Source organism: Grus americana, chromosome 25 (assembly GCF_028858705.1).
Source record: "Grus americana isolate bGruAme1 chromosome 25, bGruAme1.mat, whole genome shotgun sequence".
NCBI classification, from domain to species: Eukaryota; Metazoa; Chordata; class Aves; order Gruiformes; family Gruidae; genus Grus; species Grus americana.
This window is the reverse complement of record NC_072876.1, coordinates 5,978,180-5,993,328: the sequence shown is the minus strand read 5'-3', so window position 1 is coordinate 5,993,328 and position 15,149 is coordinate 5,978,180. Positions and strand designations below refer to the sequence as shown.

At 59.3% G+C, this 15,149-nt stretch overlaps 2 protein-coding genes across 3 annotated transcripts; both read right to left on the bottom strand.

Annotated features, from left to right (window-relative positions):
* Nucleotides 1-1,236: 1,236 nt before the first annotated feature.
* On the bottom strand, nt 1,237-6,483 carry REN (renin). 2 transcript variants are annotated; one of them, XM_054803892.1, is made up of 9 exons: nt 6,361-6,483; nt 5,579-5,735; nt 5,346-5,469; nt 4,967-5,085; nt 4,604-4,809; nt 3,270-3,392; nt 2,540-2,684; nt 2,323-2,421; nt 1,237-1,908 (listed from the first exon to the last, which is right to left on the bottom strand). In XM_054803892.1, the coding sequence occupies exons 1-9, from the start codon at nt 6,459-6,461 to the stop codon at nt 1,747-1,749; spliced, it is 1,236 nt and encodes a 411-aa protein (XP_054659867.1). In that variant the 5' UTR covers nt 6,462-6,483; the 3' UTR covers nt 1,237-1,746. The 2 variants fall into 2 exon arrangements, with proteins under 2 accessions (XP_054659867.1, XP_054659868.1); XM_054803893.1 differs by having other exon boundaries at nt 4,613-4,809.
* A 5,656-nt stretch (nt 6,484-12,139) lies between these two features.
* On the bottom strand, nt 12,140-13,964 carry GOLT1A (golgi transport 1A). Its single transcript, XM_054803959.1, has 5 exons — nt 13,872-13,964; nt 13,164-13,255; nt 12,876-13,054; nt 12,648-12,711; nt 12,140-12,461 (listed from the first exon to the last, which is right to left on the bottom strand). The coding sequence occupies exons 1-5, from the start codon at nt 13,894-13,896 to the stop codon at nt 12,423-12,425; spliced, it is 399 nt and encodes a 132-aa protein (XP_054659934.1). The 5' UTR covers nt 13,897-13,964; the 3' UTR covers nt 12,140-12,422.
* Between the last annotated feature and the right edge of the window lie 1,185 nt (nt 13,965-15,149).

The following is a 15,149-nucleotide window of genomic DNA, read 5'->3' as shown; positions in this document are numbered from 1 at the left end:
GATGGTGAGAAACCAGTAACATCACTGGGTGCCTTGAATTTCCCGTCCCTGGAGAGCCAGGGCTGTGCATCCTAGCGCTAAGAGGTGTAAATGCTACACGGCTGCAGAGACCTTCCCAGGAGGGGACAAACATCCGCTTAGCCACATCCTCTCTGCTGTAAGGCTGTGCTGCTGCTCCGTGGGGCAGGGCAGGGGACGAGGTGCCGTGCTGGGAGGGAGGGCTGGTGAGCAGAGCGGAGGCTGCTGCCTACCTGGCTGGAAAGGTCACACAGCAGCCGCCGTTTCCGTGCTGGCAGGAGCATTGCTCTCCCGAACATCCCTGCAGCCTGAGAGGCAGCTCGTGTCAGCCCGCGCTTTGGGCAGCACTGGGAATTCATCAGCAGTCATCGCTGGTGGCAGAAATGAGGATGAGAAGCTTCTGTGAACGATTGCACTCAGATGGTGGCTTGCTCCAGGCTCTGCTCCAGAAGCCCGAGCGTTGTGCTCTGCTGTACAAGCACATTTCCCAGGGCTCGGCTGTGGACCACGGCATTCGCAGACCTGAGCTGGTTGAACTGGAGATGAGAGTGTGTTGCAAACTGCTTGGCATTGAGGGGAGCTTGGGTTTGCAGCTGCTGGGCTGTAACTTGAAGCACTGCAGCTCTCCCACGGAACTGGAAATGTCAGCCTCCAGCTGGGAGTGCTGGTCTGCCCCTCCAGCCAGGCCAGCCAGCACAGGGCTCACAGCTCCACCGCGCTCCTGCTGAGCATCTCTGCACGTGGCCAGGACAGAGACAAGCCTCTAGTTGTTAGCTCCAGCGAACACAGCAATGAAAACAGATCCAGGCGCTGGGGCAGCCAGAGCTGCCTTCCTGACGGGACAAAGTCAGCCACGCTTAATCAGACCTGCAGGCACCTTCCACTCCCCAAAGAGCAGCAAAGCCGAGGTACAGCCCTGTCCCTCTGTCCCCAGGGGTGCGATCAGGGGTCCTGAGCCCCCCATGGGAAGGCAGGTCGAGGCATGGGTAGCCCACACAGCAGCTCATCTCCTGCAGAAAGGGCTTTTTGCTGTTTGAAAAGACCCTGATTTGCCTACTGCTAGCTGGGAGGGTGTTTCATTCTTATGAAACAGGGAAGGACATAAATGTCTGCTGTGGTGAATCCTGGTAGAGGAACACTTGTGGTCCAGTTCTCTTAGTAAAAGTATCTGATCTCTCCCCTCTGCAAGAATAAGCACCCACTCAGTGTCCTGTTGCTCTGAGATTGTTTAATATTAAACTCATGGAGAAGGGTAGGGTTCACACCAGCTAAAACTATCGTTAAACACAGCCAGATTATTTTTCTCCCGTTTAAAGAATAACATGAACTGCAACAGATCATCCCTCCTCAGTCTGTCTGCAACCTGCGAGCACCTCCACGCCAGCCAGCAGCGATCCACTGCATGCCAGGCGCTCTATTGCACATCACCCTAAAAATCCCTGGAGGTGCAACTCCAGGCACAGGATCCCGTTTTGATTTCCAGACTGAACACGCTCGCTAGGAGAAGCGTTCAAGGCTCAGTTCTCCCCAGCAGCAGAGACTCTCGGGAAGCAGAGCGGGGGTTTTGGAGTGGGAGAAGGCGAGGTTTTGCAGTTGCTTCAGTAAAGAGAGGAGGTGGCTGAGCTGTAAGGAAACGCTGTTCTCGTTTGCACTTCAAATCATTTCTCCTCGATGGTAACTCTTGCCTCCAGGCTGGTTCCCCTGTCCCTCTCTCCGGTTCCCCAGCTGTCAGCGGGCCGTGGCAAAGCCGATGCGGTTGTTGCGCCGGTCAAATTTGGTGTAGTAGTGCCCGATGAAGCTGGCACCCAGGATCCAGAGGGGACCGGCAGGGGGTGGGATATCCAGCCCCGAGAAAGCCACCACGCAGATGTCTTCCCCGTACTGGGATTGCTGCCAAGAAGAGGAGACCCACGTGGTGATGGAGGTGCCAGGAGGGAGATCTCTACTGCGGCGTGCCCAAGGAAGGGCTGCGATCCCCAGCTCAACACCCTCTGCTTGGCCTCCACATTCCTTCCTCCAGGAAGGAGGATCCCTGTCTGTCTCTGCTCTCTGCTGCTCACCCCAAATCTCCCCAAAACCACCCAAGGAAGCAGCGACAGGTTGGTCTGGCTCATCTGGACACCTCTGCCAAACAGGAGGGTTTGTGGATAAACAAGAAGCATCATTCTGGAGCTCATCTCAACTGCTTTAAGGGGAGCCAGGAGGGTGCAGGATTCTGCAGGAGAGCTGCACTGCTCTTCCCAGCGGATGCACCCAGCCTGGGGAGAGCTGCCCTCCTGCCCCGCACAGAGGGATGCAGCTTACCCGAAGGATGTAGGCTGAGCCGCTGAGCACATAGGGCTTCCCGCCCAGGTGGAAGGAGATGTTGGGCAGCTGAGGGACTCGGTCACAGTCCACCACGTACTGCGGGAGGAGGAGACAGCTCTGAGTCCGTTTGCTGGGGGAGGGGTGGGCTGGGGTACAGGCAGTGAGGGGGCAGGCGGCGTGGACACGGAACGGGGCAGAGGGGGGGTTGGCTCACCTCTCCTTCGGCCATTTCCGCTGCCCCGATGGCTTTCATCAGCACGGAGATGGGGCCGGCTGGGCCGGTGATGTAGGATGCTCCTGTGTCGATAGCCACCAAACAGCCTTCCTTGCAGAACAGGATTTCAGCTCCTACGTACACACTGGAGCGGGAGGGGGGTGACCCTGAGTCTCCCATGGTGACCACAGCTCAGCTGCCAGGGCCACGTGTGCCCGCGGGTGAGCGTGCCACATCTTTGTCCAGGGAACGCTGGCCAGGCAGAGCATGTGCTGCTCCCGGTGCCACCGGAGTAAGAACTCTCCAGGGGCACCAGGAGCCCTCCCTTTGAGCTTCTCAAATGTGAAAGCTAAGCTTCATCATGTGTGGTTTTTATTTTTTTAAATTAAACAAAGCAGAATTGTTTCAGTGCCTCACACTCCTTCTGCAGGACTAAAGGCGGTTAAACTCTTCCACGGCAGCTTCCAAGTGGAATCAGCCCACGGTGCCACCCCCTCTGCATTCCCCAGCTCGGCTCCTTGCTGAGCATGGAGATGCAACTCTGTGCTGGAGGAACCAACCCCGCTCCCCTCCAGAGGGGAAAGCATCCGCCAGCGACACCGAGCGAACACATGCCTCCGTGGACCACCTTCCCCAGCACCCAGCAAGCTTTTCCCAGGCCCACCCTCGCGCACCCAGGGAGGTTTGCAGGATGAGGCCGGTGCTGTGCAGAGGCACTCCCTGGCCTCACCCCTTCATGCTGATCTGCCAGTAGCCGCTCTTGCTGACGTTCAGGTAGTGGAAGTCTCCGGTGTAGTAGGCTGGGTCGCTGCCTCCGAGGATTATTTCACCCCCGGGTTTCAGAGGAGCGTTCCTAGGGTGCAAAACACAGCGGAGTGATTCTGCCTCGGCTGCTGTCCCTGAAAAACTGGCGAGAAGGGACCAGCCCCGGGCACGAGGCTCTGCTGACCCGGTTAGCAGCGGCAGAGAGCAAGTTGGAGCAGAAGAAACCCCGAGTTAGTTCAGAGGGGTGTGAGAGCCCACAGGAGAGGGGGTGCCACATGCTGAGGTCTCTGAGCAGGTCGGTGCTGGCCCCTGCGCGGGGCAGGGGTGTGGGCAGAGCCCGGTGTGGGGCTGCTGCAGTGTGCGAGCTCCTATGGACCAGTGCCCGGCTGCCAGCACCAGGCAGGGCTCGCCTGGAGCTGGCAGCGGGAGCAGAATCTGCTGCCCGGCCCCGGGGTGCGCGGGTGACTGTTAGTGGGTGCTGTCTCAAGAGCGCTCGTGCTTTTTGTCTTCTTACTTTGAAGCTCTGCAAAGAGAGAGGTGCTCCATTAGCCTGTGGTCCGAGGGCAGCTGTGTCCCTGGGGTGCCAAGGGGACCAAGGGGCACTCAGACAAGGCTGCAGTTGCAGCCAGCATCGTTAGACTTTGTTCGTTATTGATGGATACACCTTTAGTTGAGGTAAAGAGCTACTGTGCCTGCTTTAAGCATGCGTTTGTGGGTCTGTCACTGCACATTGCCAGGCTGCTGTACCTGGGGCTGGTGGGGAGTGCTGGGGCGGGGGGCGCAGCTTTCCTGCTCTGCAGGACGGGCCTCCCCCTGCTCCTGCGGCTTTTGGTGCTGCTGGGAGGAGGAATGCACAACAGTTTGGGGCAAGAAATGAAAAGAGGTTTGGCTGCTGGTGCAGGTTTTCCTTCAATAGATTTTTTTTTTTTAAATTTTGCCTGTAGAGGAAACACTAAATCCACTCCCGGCTGTGATTGCTCCAGCCCCACTAGCAGAGCTGGTGACTCCGTGCAATCCGACAGTGACAAACGAGCGGGCAGCAGCCACTCCCAGCCTCGGCACTCCCGGCCCAGCAGCTCCGGAGAAGCATCCACCTGGCTCTGCCTCTTGTGCTGCCTCATTCCACCCCAGCTCCTGCAGGCATCCTCCACGTGCCCATGCCCTCCACCCCACCTCAGGTCCCACAGCTCCAGCCACGGCTCTCTCCCAATCCCGAGATGTGAACCCAGCACTGCCGTGGTTGCAATGCCCATGCCCGGCAAAACAAGCACCTCCCCAGCCCCTGCGCCTGCTCCCCACAACACCCACCGGCTGTAGTAGACGGAAAACACATCCTCCTTGAGGATCTGCTGGGAGAGGATCCGGTCGAAGACGGGGGTGATGCCGTCGATGGCCTGGCTGGGGTAGCCCATCCCCAGCACCCCATCAAACCTGGCAAAGATGAAGGGGAAGGCAGGCAGCGCCGTCGCCTCCGCGAAGACCTGGATGATGGGGATGTCTGATACCTGGGGAAGGGAACAAGTGGCCTTGCAGGAAACTGGAGGGGGTTAATCCCCCCAAGAGGCCCCCTATTCTTGGGTAGATGGGGATGCTGAGCCACACATGGGCATCTCATTGCTGAGCCAGCAGCTCTGGGTCTGCGAATTCAGGGCACGCACTCACCATGACGATGTCCTGGCTGAGGAAGCCTTTGACGCTCCCTGTCCCATAGCGGATAGCGAAGCCCGTGCCGTTGGCTATGTACGTCCGTGACTTGGAGGAGTCGTAGCGGCTGTGGGAAACTGGGGAGAGGGAGAAGGTGCATCAAAGAAAGCGAGGGAGGCAGCAACGGCAGGACCGGCTGAGGGTCTCTGCTCACCCAGTCTCCGTGGGGTGAGGAACTCACCCTGCCCCAGCAGCAGACAGACCCCCTGTGCAAAGGTAAACCCTCCCCAGCCCACTCTGATCAGCTCTCGAGCTGGATGTTGCTGGGCTGCAGCTGGAGCTGAGGCTGGAGGGGCTCAGCCCCAACCCCGGGTCCGGCCGTGCCCCCCGTACTCACCGCAGGCGCTGTAGAGGGGGGAGCACTTGTAGGACGGCACCCACAGGTTGGCCGAGCCTGTGTCAAAGACCACCTTGAAGGTCTGCGCGGGGGTACCGATGCTGATCTCGCCAAAATACTGGGTCTGGAAGACGCACGGCACAGGAAGCATCGCTGGGGGGCTCACGCAGACCCGAGCCCCCGGCAGCAAATGCATCGGGGGGTGACAAGCCCCCACGCAGGGAGAGACTCACGTCCAGGTAGTTAGTGAGGAGGGTGGGAGCCGTCCCGTTTCGGGGGCCGGCCGTGCCACTGCGCCTGGCGTGCCGCAGCTCGGGGAAGACGTCCGACACCTTCACACCCATCTCCTGCAGCGTCTGGCGGATGGATGGCATCCTCCGCAGCGCGATCCTGCCGGGGGCACGGGCAGAGCTGGGGCCGGGGAGCACCCGGGCACCCGCAGGAGACACCCCCCCCCCAGCTCCTTGCCACCCCCGTCCCCCAGCACTCCTGCCGTGGGAAATCCAGCCGGGTGGCTCTAGATGGCAGCAGCTCCCCGCAGCACCCCGCGCCGTGGGGCTGCCAGCCGCGTCCCGGTGGGTCCGGCTGCCACGGCGCTGCCAGCCCCACGCAGGCGGGATGCACCACGGCCCACCCGGGGCAGGGACCCCACGGGGGGCTGGCCGGCTGCTGTAGGAGGCATCTACCAACATCGGGCAGCCACCCACGGGCTCAGCCCAGCCCCACGCTCGGCTCATTTGTTCGCAAGTGAAGCGCTTGGTCTTGGCCTCCTTGGTTATTCGGGAGAGGAGGGTGCTGCTGAGCCATGCAGTGCTCAAAGGGAGGGAGGAAGAGGAGCAAGGAAGAGAAGGTGTGCTAGCACAGAACAGAAAAGGAGGAGGAAGGGGGTTTCCCAGCATGGCTGCAGCAGCAGGAGAATCCCAGGAGAATCAGCACCAGCCCAAGCCCTCAAAACCAAGGGGAGAGAGCAAGACCCACAACATTGTGGGCCACCTGCGACACGCATGCCTGCTACCTCTGCAAAGCCAGGGCTGGTGAGGGGAAGAAGCTGGCACCCCAGGTCACGGCCAAGACCACCAGATACTGCTGCACCCTTCTGCTGTGTCCTGCCGACATCGTGCTCTCCCAGGGCAGCCGCCTCCTTTGCCAGCAACTTCGTCGTGTCCCTAAGGGGAGGATGCTTTTATAGCCTGGGTTTCTGCATCCGTGTGGGTTTCTCCTCCCCACTGGCCGGGGGAGGGCTGGGGATCCCACGGGCAGCACCGTGGGCAGGTGGCTGGACGCTGACCGTGGCAGTCCCTGCGGAGCGTGGCATGGCCAGGAGAGCCCCGTGCCCGGTGGGCACAGCTGGCAAGCGTGGCTGGCAAGGGGAGCTGTGAATAGCTGGGAGCTGCAAACCCACGCTCCTTGCGGTTAATAGCATTGCTGCGTGTCAGCACCCAGCCATCGCTAACACGGCGTGTGCAGGGCATGGGCCAAATGCCTGCTGGTGTCAATCAGGAGAGCTGGTGGGTGATGCTGACACAGGTGGTGGTGGCTCAGGTCTAGAGGGCAGTCTGCCCAAGGAGATGTCCCTGAGCTCCATGCTGCAGAGGAACGGGGTTTTATCCAGAGGTCTGGGGGTGGGACCAGCAAACGGGTGCTCAGCCTCAGCCCTTTCAGCCATGCAGACACCAATGGCAAACCCACCAGACCCCACTGCCTTTCTGGGGGCTGCTCTGAGCTCAGCGAGGGGGAAAACACACACGCACCCCCCCCCCAAAACACACCCACCTACCCACCCCGCCCTGCCCAGCTCCATTACACCAGTGAAGGAGCAGAGTCTTAATGCAGAGCCCAGGGCAGAGAACAGCTAAACTCATTGCAGTTGTTGCATGTGATAAAAGACCAAGGTATGAGCATCCACAGCCTGGCCCGGCACACCGCGGTTGGGAGGGATGGTCTGCTCTCTGCCCTGTACAAGCAGGGTGCGGAGGAGCCCAGCATGGCTCTGGGTGCCCAAACTGCTGTGCCCACTCTGCCCTGTGTTTTGGAAGGGAGATGTTGTTCAAAAACCCCAGCGTGAGCTGCAGAGGACTCCTTCATACAAGGCACAGCACCGATCCCCAGCTCACAGGCGGCTGTGTTTCCCTAAGCAGTGCCCAGCCCAGGGTGGTGGGTGCTGGGTCAGACCCTGTGGCTCCAAGCCCGGGGAACCTCAGTGGGAAATGACTGCAGAGGCAATAAAAATGTTCTTGGAAGAAACCTGATTATACGCTTGCCCCTGCCTCGAAATCCCCAGCTATGCAACCATGCCAGCACGTTCCTGTTGCGGATGGGGTTTGTTTAGGGCACTGCTGTCACCCTTGTCCAGGGGACACTGGTGCTAGGGGGGGTGAGAAGGATGCCCCAGAATCTACAGACAGATTCGCCCTCAAATCAGAGCTTTAAAGTCTCCTTTCCCTGGGGGATTTTGGCTGCAGCGTTTGGAGCCAGGGGAAGGCTGACCTCAGCAGGCACCGAGGCTCTGCCCCACGGGTCGCAATCCCGTTCCCCCCAGCCCTGACGTCTTTTCCCACGCCGAGCCCCGGTGCTGCGTCACTCGGGGGAGCCTCATTCTCTGGCGCAGGTTGCAGCGAGGTGCAGAGGTCAGGAGGCAGCAGCCCAGCCCGGGAGCCGCAGCAACGCGAGAGAGCGCCTGGCAGGGAGCCACCGGACATAAATCCCCTTCCCGGGCATCCCGCTGGCTCTGCCTGCTTTGCTGAGCCCCGTTCCCCAAAGGGGAGGCAGGGGCTGCAGCGTGACTTCAAAGGAAAGGGACCACGTCAGTGGGGGAAGGTGGTCCCAAGATGCGGGGCCGTGGGGCTCTGGCATTTCCAGCTCGCCTTTGACCCACGGCCAAGGGGAGGCACGTCTGCAGGAGCCCCTGGGCAGCGTTAGATGCTCTGGGCACGGCTCTCCCCTGGGAAGGACAGATGGACTCCACTCCTGTGGGGCAGCCAGAGCAGGATGCAGCTGGAAATGGCAGAGGCCTGTGGGTACCGGAGAAAAGGCAGCACCATCCTGCTCTGGTCCCTGGCACCACAACCCCTTGGAAGGGAAATCAAGGCATCTACGGGCAAAACCAACTTACCCAAGTCCATCAGAGAACTGGGGGCTGTTGCCTCGCAATGGCCAGTGCTAGCCCTGAGGCTGACCTGCCTCGCTGGCAGCGCCGGGACTCGAGGATGCCCCTCAACACAAGGCACCTTTCCCCATGCAAGGAAAATCCCCGCAAGGCATTTTCCAGTCACATCCGCCAGCAGGGATGAGCAGCTGGTGCATGGGAGCAGCGATGGAGAGGCCTGACACGGGGCTGTAAATAACCTGCAAAGGGGGTGCTTGTGCACGGGGCTATAGGAACCACGGTGGGGGGAAGGAGCATCGCACCGCTGGCTCAAAGGGCTGGAGCAGGAGCCGTGCCGAGGGCCAGGCTCTGCAGGGCAGCGCGGGAAGGACGGCCACAGGGACAGCAGCCGGCTCTGGAACCACACTGGTTTTATCCCCAGCCCTTCAGGAGACCCAGACCTGCAGGGAGGACGCTTAACTCTTCCCACACAGCCTCTGCGCATCGGGCAGTTCTAACCAAAGCGTCACTTAACCTGGGTTTGCAATGATGGAAAGTAACGGGCCATCAGGCAAGGCTGCAATCTCCCCGTTCGATTCGTGCATTGTTGGGGGAAACCTGCTGCAAAGGGCTGGGGGTTCATACAATTACGTATCCTATAACGAGCAGCTCTTCTGGAAATAGCAGGGGAATGCTCTTAAGTTATTTCCCTGCCTGCTTTTAAGGACTCAAATGATTGAGCTAAGAGTGAATTCAAGGAAAATGCTTTCCAGTGAGAAACAAATGCTTTCCTGCAAGATAAATGCGTTCCTCTCTAGTGTTGGCCTGAACAAGTGCATTTCTTAAAATAAAATTTGAAATATTAAGTACTTCCCTCTCTAAATGGAAACGTTAGGAAGTTTTACTGGATAGCCTTATTTCTTGAGGGATCTTTTAAAACAGCACAAAAGGTAGGCACATTTCTGTCCTTCCCACACATTTTACACGCTTTTCTAGTCCATGAGTTTGTTGCTAGCAAAAACACACGAGGCTTGTGAGAATCCTTGTTCCAGATGACCGAAAAGCTCAGACACAAAAGCAACTTTTGGGAAGGACTTAGAGGAGGCTCTGGATGGCACTGACACCGGGGGAATTCGGCCATTGACGTCAGCAGTGCCAGGGCTTCACCCAAAGTGTTTGCTTAAAACCAGAACTGCTCTTGCAGGGCACACTGAAACCACAATTTACTGAACCAGAGGGAAAAAACATTCCCCTGCAATAAGCTTCAGAAACACAGGCTGGGCAGAGCAGCACCGGCTCCAGCTCCTGCTGCCTGTTCCATCCCAGAGGCAGCTCACAGCCTGGGTCACTTTGGAGCCTGATGGGAAGCATCCCTCACTGCCACCCAGGGATGATGCTCCATCCTGGCTTGATTTTTCCCGGCAGGATGAAATGACAGCACCTTACAGTGCTCAGGGCATGCACCCTGCTCATCTATGCTTGCTGCCATGGGGACGGGGGGTGTTAAACAGGGGGAATCGCATTATCCTACATGTGGTGTCTCCAGGACCACTCCTCTTTCTTCTGGTGAAGCCCTGAAGATGAAGCTTGACCAGGAAAAGTTGCTCTGCAGCCCAAGTTTTCAGCTGGGATGAAGCAAAGACAGGAATTGCAGTTAGGCACGAGGGAAGCTGCAGCCCTTGCTTACCTGCGTGATGTCCGAGCTCATGCTTCCTCTCCCATCCCGTCTCCACAAACGGCTGCCCAGCTCTCACTCTGCTCCAAACCCCTCTGCTTTATCATCAAAGCCACCCCTGATACCAGCAGGGCTGAACCAACCTCTACCTTCCTCCTGCCCACAGCCAAGCTCGTGCTAGGAAGCTGCTAGCTCTTTTTTTCCTCCCTCTTGAAAGCCTTCCGCTGCAATCTGCGCTCAAAGTAAAAGCACCCCCTCAAAACCAGCAGCAAGGAAGCAGCTTCTCCGGAGCCAGACCTCCCAGGGACCCAAAACAACCATAGCCAGCTTTAGGGGAGCTGCCCTGATTTATACCTGCTGGGGAGCTCCTCTTCTGTAAGCCAGGGCTCAGCCTGGCTGCTGAGGCTGGGGTTTGGGTGCCCAGATGAGTTACCCCACATCAGCTGAGCTGTCAGAGCAGCTCCCAGCTCTGCTTTCACCTTGTGCAAACCCACTGCAGAGCTGGGCACCGGTGCAGTACCTGCTAAGCGTCAACAGGCACAGCCACCAGCTCAATCAAGCTGTGCTTCAATCGAGAGGGAACAGGTTTAACTCAAACTCATTAATTAATTCTTGCAAGTTAAGAAGGGTATCTGCACAGGGACCAGCTTTGATGTGATTGCCTTGGTTTAATTAAACTCCTGCTTGCACCCAGCTTCCCAAGTGCTCACAGAAACCTGGCTTGCATCCATTTAGCTTGTGTCTCTGATCGCAGAGACCCGCTGAGTTATCCAACCAGTTCTCCAGCAGTGCTGGCTGCGCTCCTGGGGAGAGGAGTTTCTGCAGCCTGAACAAAACAGCTCCTTTAAAATCATCTGACGTTAAGCTAGGAGAGCTCTGCGCTGTCCTCAGACTCCTGCCTGCCGTGAAGGTCTCCCTGTGAGCAGCCAGCCCCTCGCACCAGGGGATGCTCAGCCCCCAGAGCATCCAGCAGCGCAGATCCTGCCTTGAGCAGGGTTTAACAGCACCTGATGTACCTGGGCCTGAACGGTCCTTGAGGCCAAATCAGCTGCAGGGGGGACACGGAGGGGATGTGGGGGGTGATGTGACCTGACAGGGCCCCCAGCAGCTGGCCAAACCTCTCCCTTTCTGTCCCTGCAGCAGCAGCAGCTTCCCACCGCCCTCCCAGAAGGTACGCTGGGGCCGCGAGCGTCCGTGGCAAATGAAAAGGCACTTGGAATTCCAGTGGATGGGGCTGGCTCCCTCCTGGGGTGAAAGCTGCAGATCTCGGCAGGCTCCCCGAAGCGGTGCAGATGTCCAGGTCATGGGTAGGCAGCCAGCACCCCCCAGCACCCATGCTGGCATTGGGGTGAGCATGGGGTGTTGGGGACGTTCCCCTGGCTCAAAGCCCGGCGGAGCTGTCCCGGTGCCCACCACCGCCATAGCTCCCACCAGCTCCGTCCTGCCGGGCAGCAGCCAGCGGGTCCAGCCCTGCTGCCTCCTGGCTGCATCCCAGAGGAAACGGGTCTGTGGGAAATGGGAGTCCTGGCCCATAATGCTCAGAGATGTCAGCACTGTAACTCTGTGGATATGCTCCAGCCCCCCCCCAGCATCTCTCAATTAATTAATAACCCCAGATGTCGTTTGCTTTTTCATGGTCGCTGAATTTGAACGGGGTAATTTACTCTCCTCTGATCAGGTCATGAAATGTTAATGTGGTTTAATGGGTGTTTTCCTAACCTCCCCTGCCCTCTCCCGCGGCTCCCCAGGCTCCGCTCTCCGCAGCCCACATCCCCACGGGACGCGTGGGAAGGCAGCACCACAGCCGCTGCCTGCGAGCCAGGGCTGCCCGCGCTGGCCAGGGCTCATGGCCAGGGCAGCCGGGGGCCATGGCCACCAGAAGGTCCCCATGCCACCTCCAGCAATGGCCATGGGAAGGTCCCTGTGCCACCTTCAAGCCATGGCTATGATGCCTCTTGGTGACACTACGAGGAGCCAGAGCTGGAGCAAGCCCTGAGCCACAGGAAAGGAGCACAGCCTGAGTTTGGTCTCAGACACACTTTTTAATTAAATCTCTCAACAGAGGAAGACAAAAAGAATAAAATAATGCTGATAACTCCAGAAGCCTGCCTGGCACAGCGTTTGGGCCCTGGAGCCTTGCTCAGGAGCTGCTCACGGGAGCCCTGCGGGGCAGCGAGACACCGTCCCCGCAGTGGGGGTGGCTCCAGCCGGCACCGAGGGTCCCAGGGCCGAGAGAGGTGGCACCTCATTGCGGGAGAGCCAGACCCAGGGCTTGCTCGCGCTGTCCCATCTCCAGCGATGTGGCCCGTCTCGCAGGTCACACCATGGAGCTGCTGTCTCCCACCTTCTGCAAGAGCTGCAACAAGGACAGATCCTGATTAGCAGGAAAATCCTCCGGTGCATCCCCAGGGGGCTGCGGAGAGGCTGGGGTGACCTTCCCTGTGCAGTCCCAACCACAGCAGTTGGGATTGGTATCACCCAAGGACCGCAAACCCCAAGGGTCGCATCTGCCGGGCAGAGCCGTGCCCAGCGCCCTGCTCACCTTGCTCAGCAGGGGGATGTTTGCCAGCGAGCCCAAAAACCCAAAAGCCACCGGGAAAAAACTTCTGCATCGAAACAAAAGTCTCTGTTAATCTCTGTGCCGGGATTTTGCTGGGAGGGGAGCAGCGGGGGCTCTGCCTGGGGCTGCAAGGCACGAGGGTCACCTGGCTCCCACTCTCCAGCCCGGGGCACCCATGCTGTGCCGGGAGCTGGGTGCTGTGGGACAGACCTGAAGAGGCTGATGAAGCCGTAAGCCTCCAGCAGCATGCCCAGGAGGGGCCACCGCATAAGGACAACGAGGACCCCCCCAAGGAAGAAGCTTGTGCCCTTCAGCTTTGGCCGCTGGAAGAAGAAGGTGAAGGTCCTCCTGAAGCCAATGATGAAGACCAAGCCAGAGAGGAAGAGGATCTGGGAGGATGAAGGGGAGTGGGTCAGAGAAGTCCTGCCCACACGGACCCTTTGCTCCATCCTGGGCATCAGCACCTGCTGTGAGGAGCCCCGGCCCCACTGTACTCACATTCCCAAAGGCCAGGAGCACCGAGTCAAAGTACAAGAGCATCCCAAAAAGGATGAAGAAGAGGCCGAAGCCGACCAGTCCCACGCCGATCCCTGTGGAGGACGGGAGGAAGGCTGAGGCAGGGGCTTGGGCACACAGCTCGGGTCCCACCTTGGGCTGTGGTCACGCTCCTCAGCACCTCCCTGGCCCATTCCCTCCCAGAAATGTGCTTTGGATTTGTCCCCAAAGCTTAGAAACAGCCTTTCCACCTGCCCAAGCCTTGGGGAGGCTGTCAGGTGCCCTAGAAACCCCTCTGGGCTTCCAGATAAAGAATAAACCACAAAGGAAAAATAAACGGGAAGGTCACCTCCAGCATTTTTCTAAGCAGTTGCACTAAGGGTGTCGGTGCAGGCGGCTGGTGGGACAGGCGGGCGATGCTCTCGATTGCTGCTCCCGGTGCAGACCCGGGGCAGAGGGTGAGGGCAGACCCTGCTCTGCAGCACGCACGGGGCTCGTCCCCACACACAGCCCTGCCTGCTCCCACACCCCGGCAGGGCTCCGGCCGCATCCCCCCGCACCAGGACGGGGCTTGGCATTGCACCCTCTCCCTGCCCCGATGTCCCCAGCCGGCACCCTCCAGCCCTGGCTCAGCACCATGAAGCATCCCCACAGTGTGCCCTGGTCCCACGGGGATGGGCCACGGCCACCCCAGCCCACCCGGCCGCTTACGCTGGAAGTCAGTCAGAGACACCATCTTGCCGGCAGCAGGGCTGGGCGAAGCCGGGTGAGGGCAGCCGCCCTTCCACGTGCCTTCCCGGTAGTGACCCTTGGAAAGGCCTTTAGTCCCCACGTCATCCTGCAAATCATTAACGGCCCAGCAGCTCCTGCCTCGTGCTGGCAGCATCTCCTTCGGGGTGGGGGGGGCACGGTGGCCGGGCACGGCGGCCGGGCACGGCTGCAGGGTGACATACAGGGGCTGATGGCCGCGGGTCCCTGCCCGGTCCTGCCCTCCCTGCTCCAGCCTGCACGTCCTCCCTGGGAAGGGGTGGCCAGCGCTCGGAGCAGACCCCAGACCAGGGGGATGCACCTGGCTGTGGTGTCCCCTGGGATGTCCAGGTGGTACCCAGGACACCGTGAGTCCCCAGCTGGGAGGGAGCCCCGCATGGCGCTGGGTGCTGCACGCACAGCTCCCTGCAGCATCGTCACCGGTGCATCGCGCGGGGCAGGGATGGTCCCAGGTCACAGCCAGGCTGGGAGAGGGGAGCTTTGGCACCCGCCATGCCCCAGCCCCGTGCAAGCCCTGGTACCCGGGGTTTGCTGCCGATGGCTCGGCCAGACCTGCTGCCTGTGGTCCCCACGTGCCACCTCCGAGCCACCCCACAGGGACCTCTCCACCCATGACCCCTGGGAAAGGACCAGCTCCACACATTTACAAACCAGCCGCTTTTATTCCTTGGCTTTATACAAACTGGCCAGGTACAAATGTATTTTTTTTTAATTCCTCCAAGAGGGCTGGCTATTGAGCGGCTACAGCTAAAATAAACTCCACTGGGAAAATGAACCCCCAAAACAGGGAGAAGGTGTCACCAGCCCCAAGCGCGCTACAGGCAAGGTGAGACCCTTCCTGAGCAGCTGAGATGCTGTAGCCATTTGTCCACTACCTGAGGTCACCTCTAGACAAAAGACACTGACACCTCATTGTTTCTTAGATACTTTTATTTCTCTAACACTAGCAAAAACCCCCAGAAAACAAATGCCTCCCTTCCCACCCTCCCTAGTGCATAAATAGATTTCCTCCCGATGCAAATCCTTTCTCGGTTACAAGTCACTGGTATATGAAGTGTTATGAAAAATAATAACCAAAATAAAATTAAGAATTAAGGTTTGGTTTTATTTAAAAAAAAAAACAAAATAACGACCACCGGGTTCCACAATAGGGCAGCCGTAGGGTCCCGGTGCACCGGGCTGCGCTCACGGCTTGGGGAAGGCTCAGACCTGGCCACCACG

What these genes read in the sequence shown, in the direction of transcription:
- GOLT1A (XM_054803959.1), bottom strand. Translation starts at nt 13,896, where the DNA reads ATGGTGTCTCTGACTGACTTCCAGC. An exon ending in GTCTCTGACTGACTTCCAGC is followed by an intron (nt 13,256 to 13,871) that starts GTAAGCGGCCGG and finishes CGTCCTCCACAG; the next exon opens with GGATCGGCGTGGGACTGGTC. An exon ending in TGCTCCTGGCCTTTGGGAAT is followed by an intron (nt 13,055 to 13,163) that starts GTGAGTACAGTG and finishes TCATCCTCCCAG; the next exon opens with ATCCTCTTCCTCTCTGGCTT.
- REN (XM_054803892.1), bottom strand. Translation starts at nt 6,461, where the DNA reads ATGTCGGCAGGACACAGCAGAAGGGTGCAGCAGTATCTGGTGGTCTTG. An exon ending in TCAGCCAGGACATCGTCATG is followed by an intron (nt 4,810 to 4,966) that starts GTGAGTGCGTGC and finishes TCCCTTCCCCAG; the next exon opens with GTATCAGACATCCCCATCAT. An exon ending in GCTCAGCCTACATCCTTCGG is followed by an intron (nt 1,909 to 2,322) that starts GTAAGCTGCATC and finishes TCTTCTTGGCAG; the next exon opens with CAATCCCAGTACGGGGAAGA.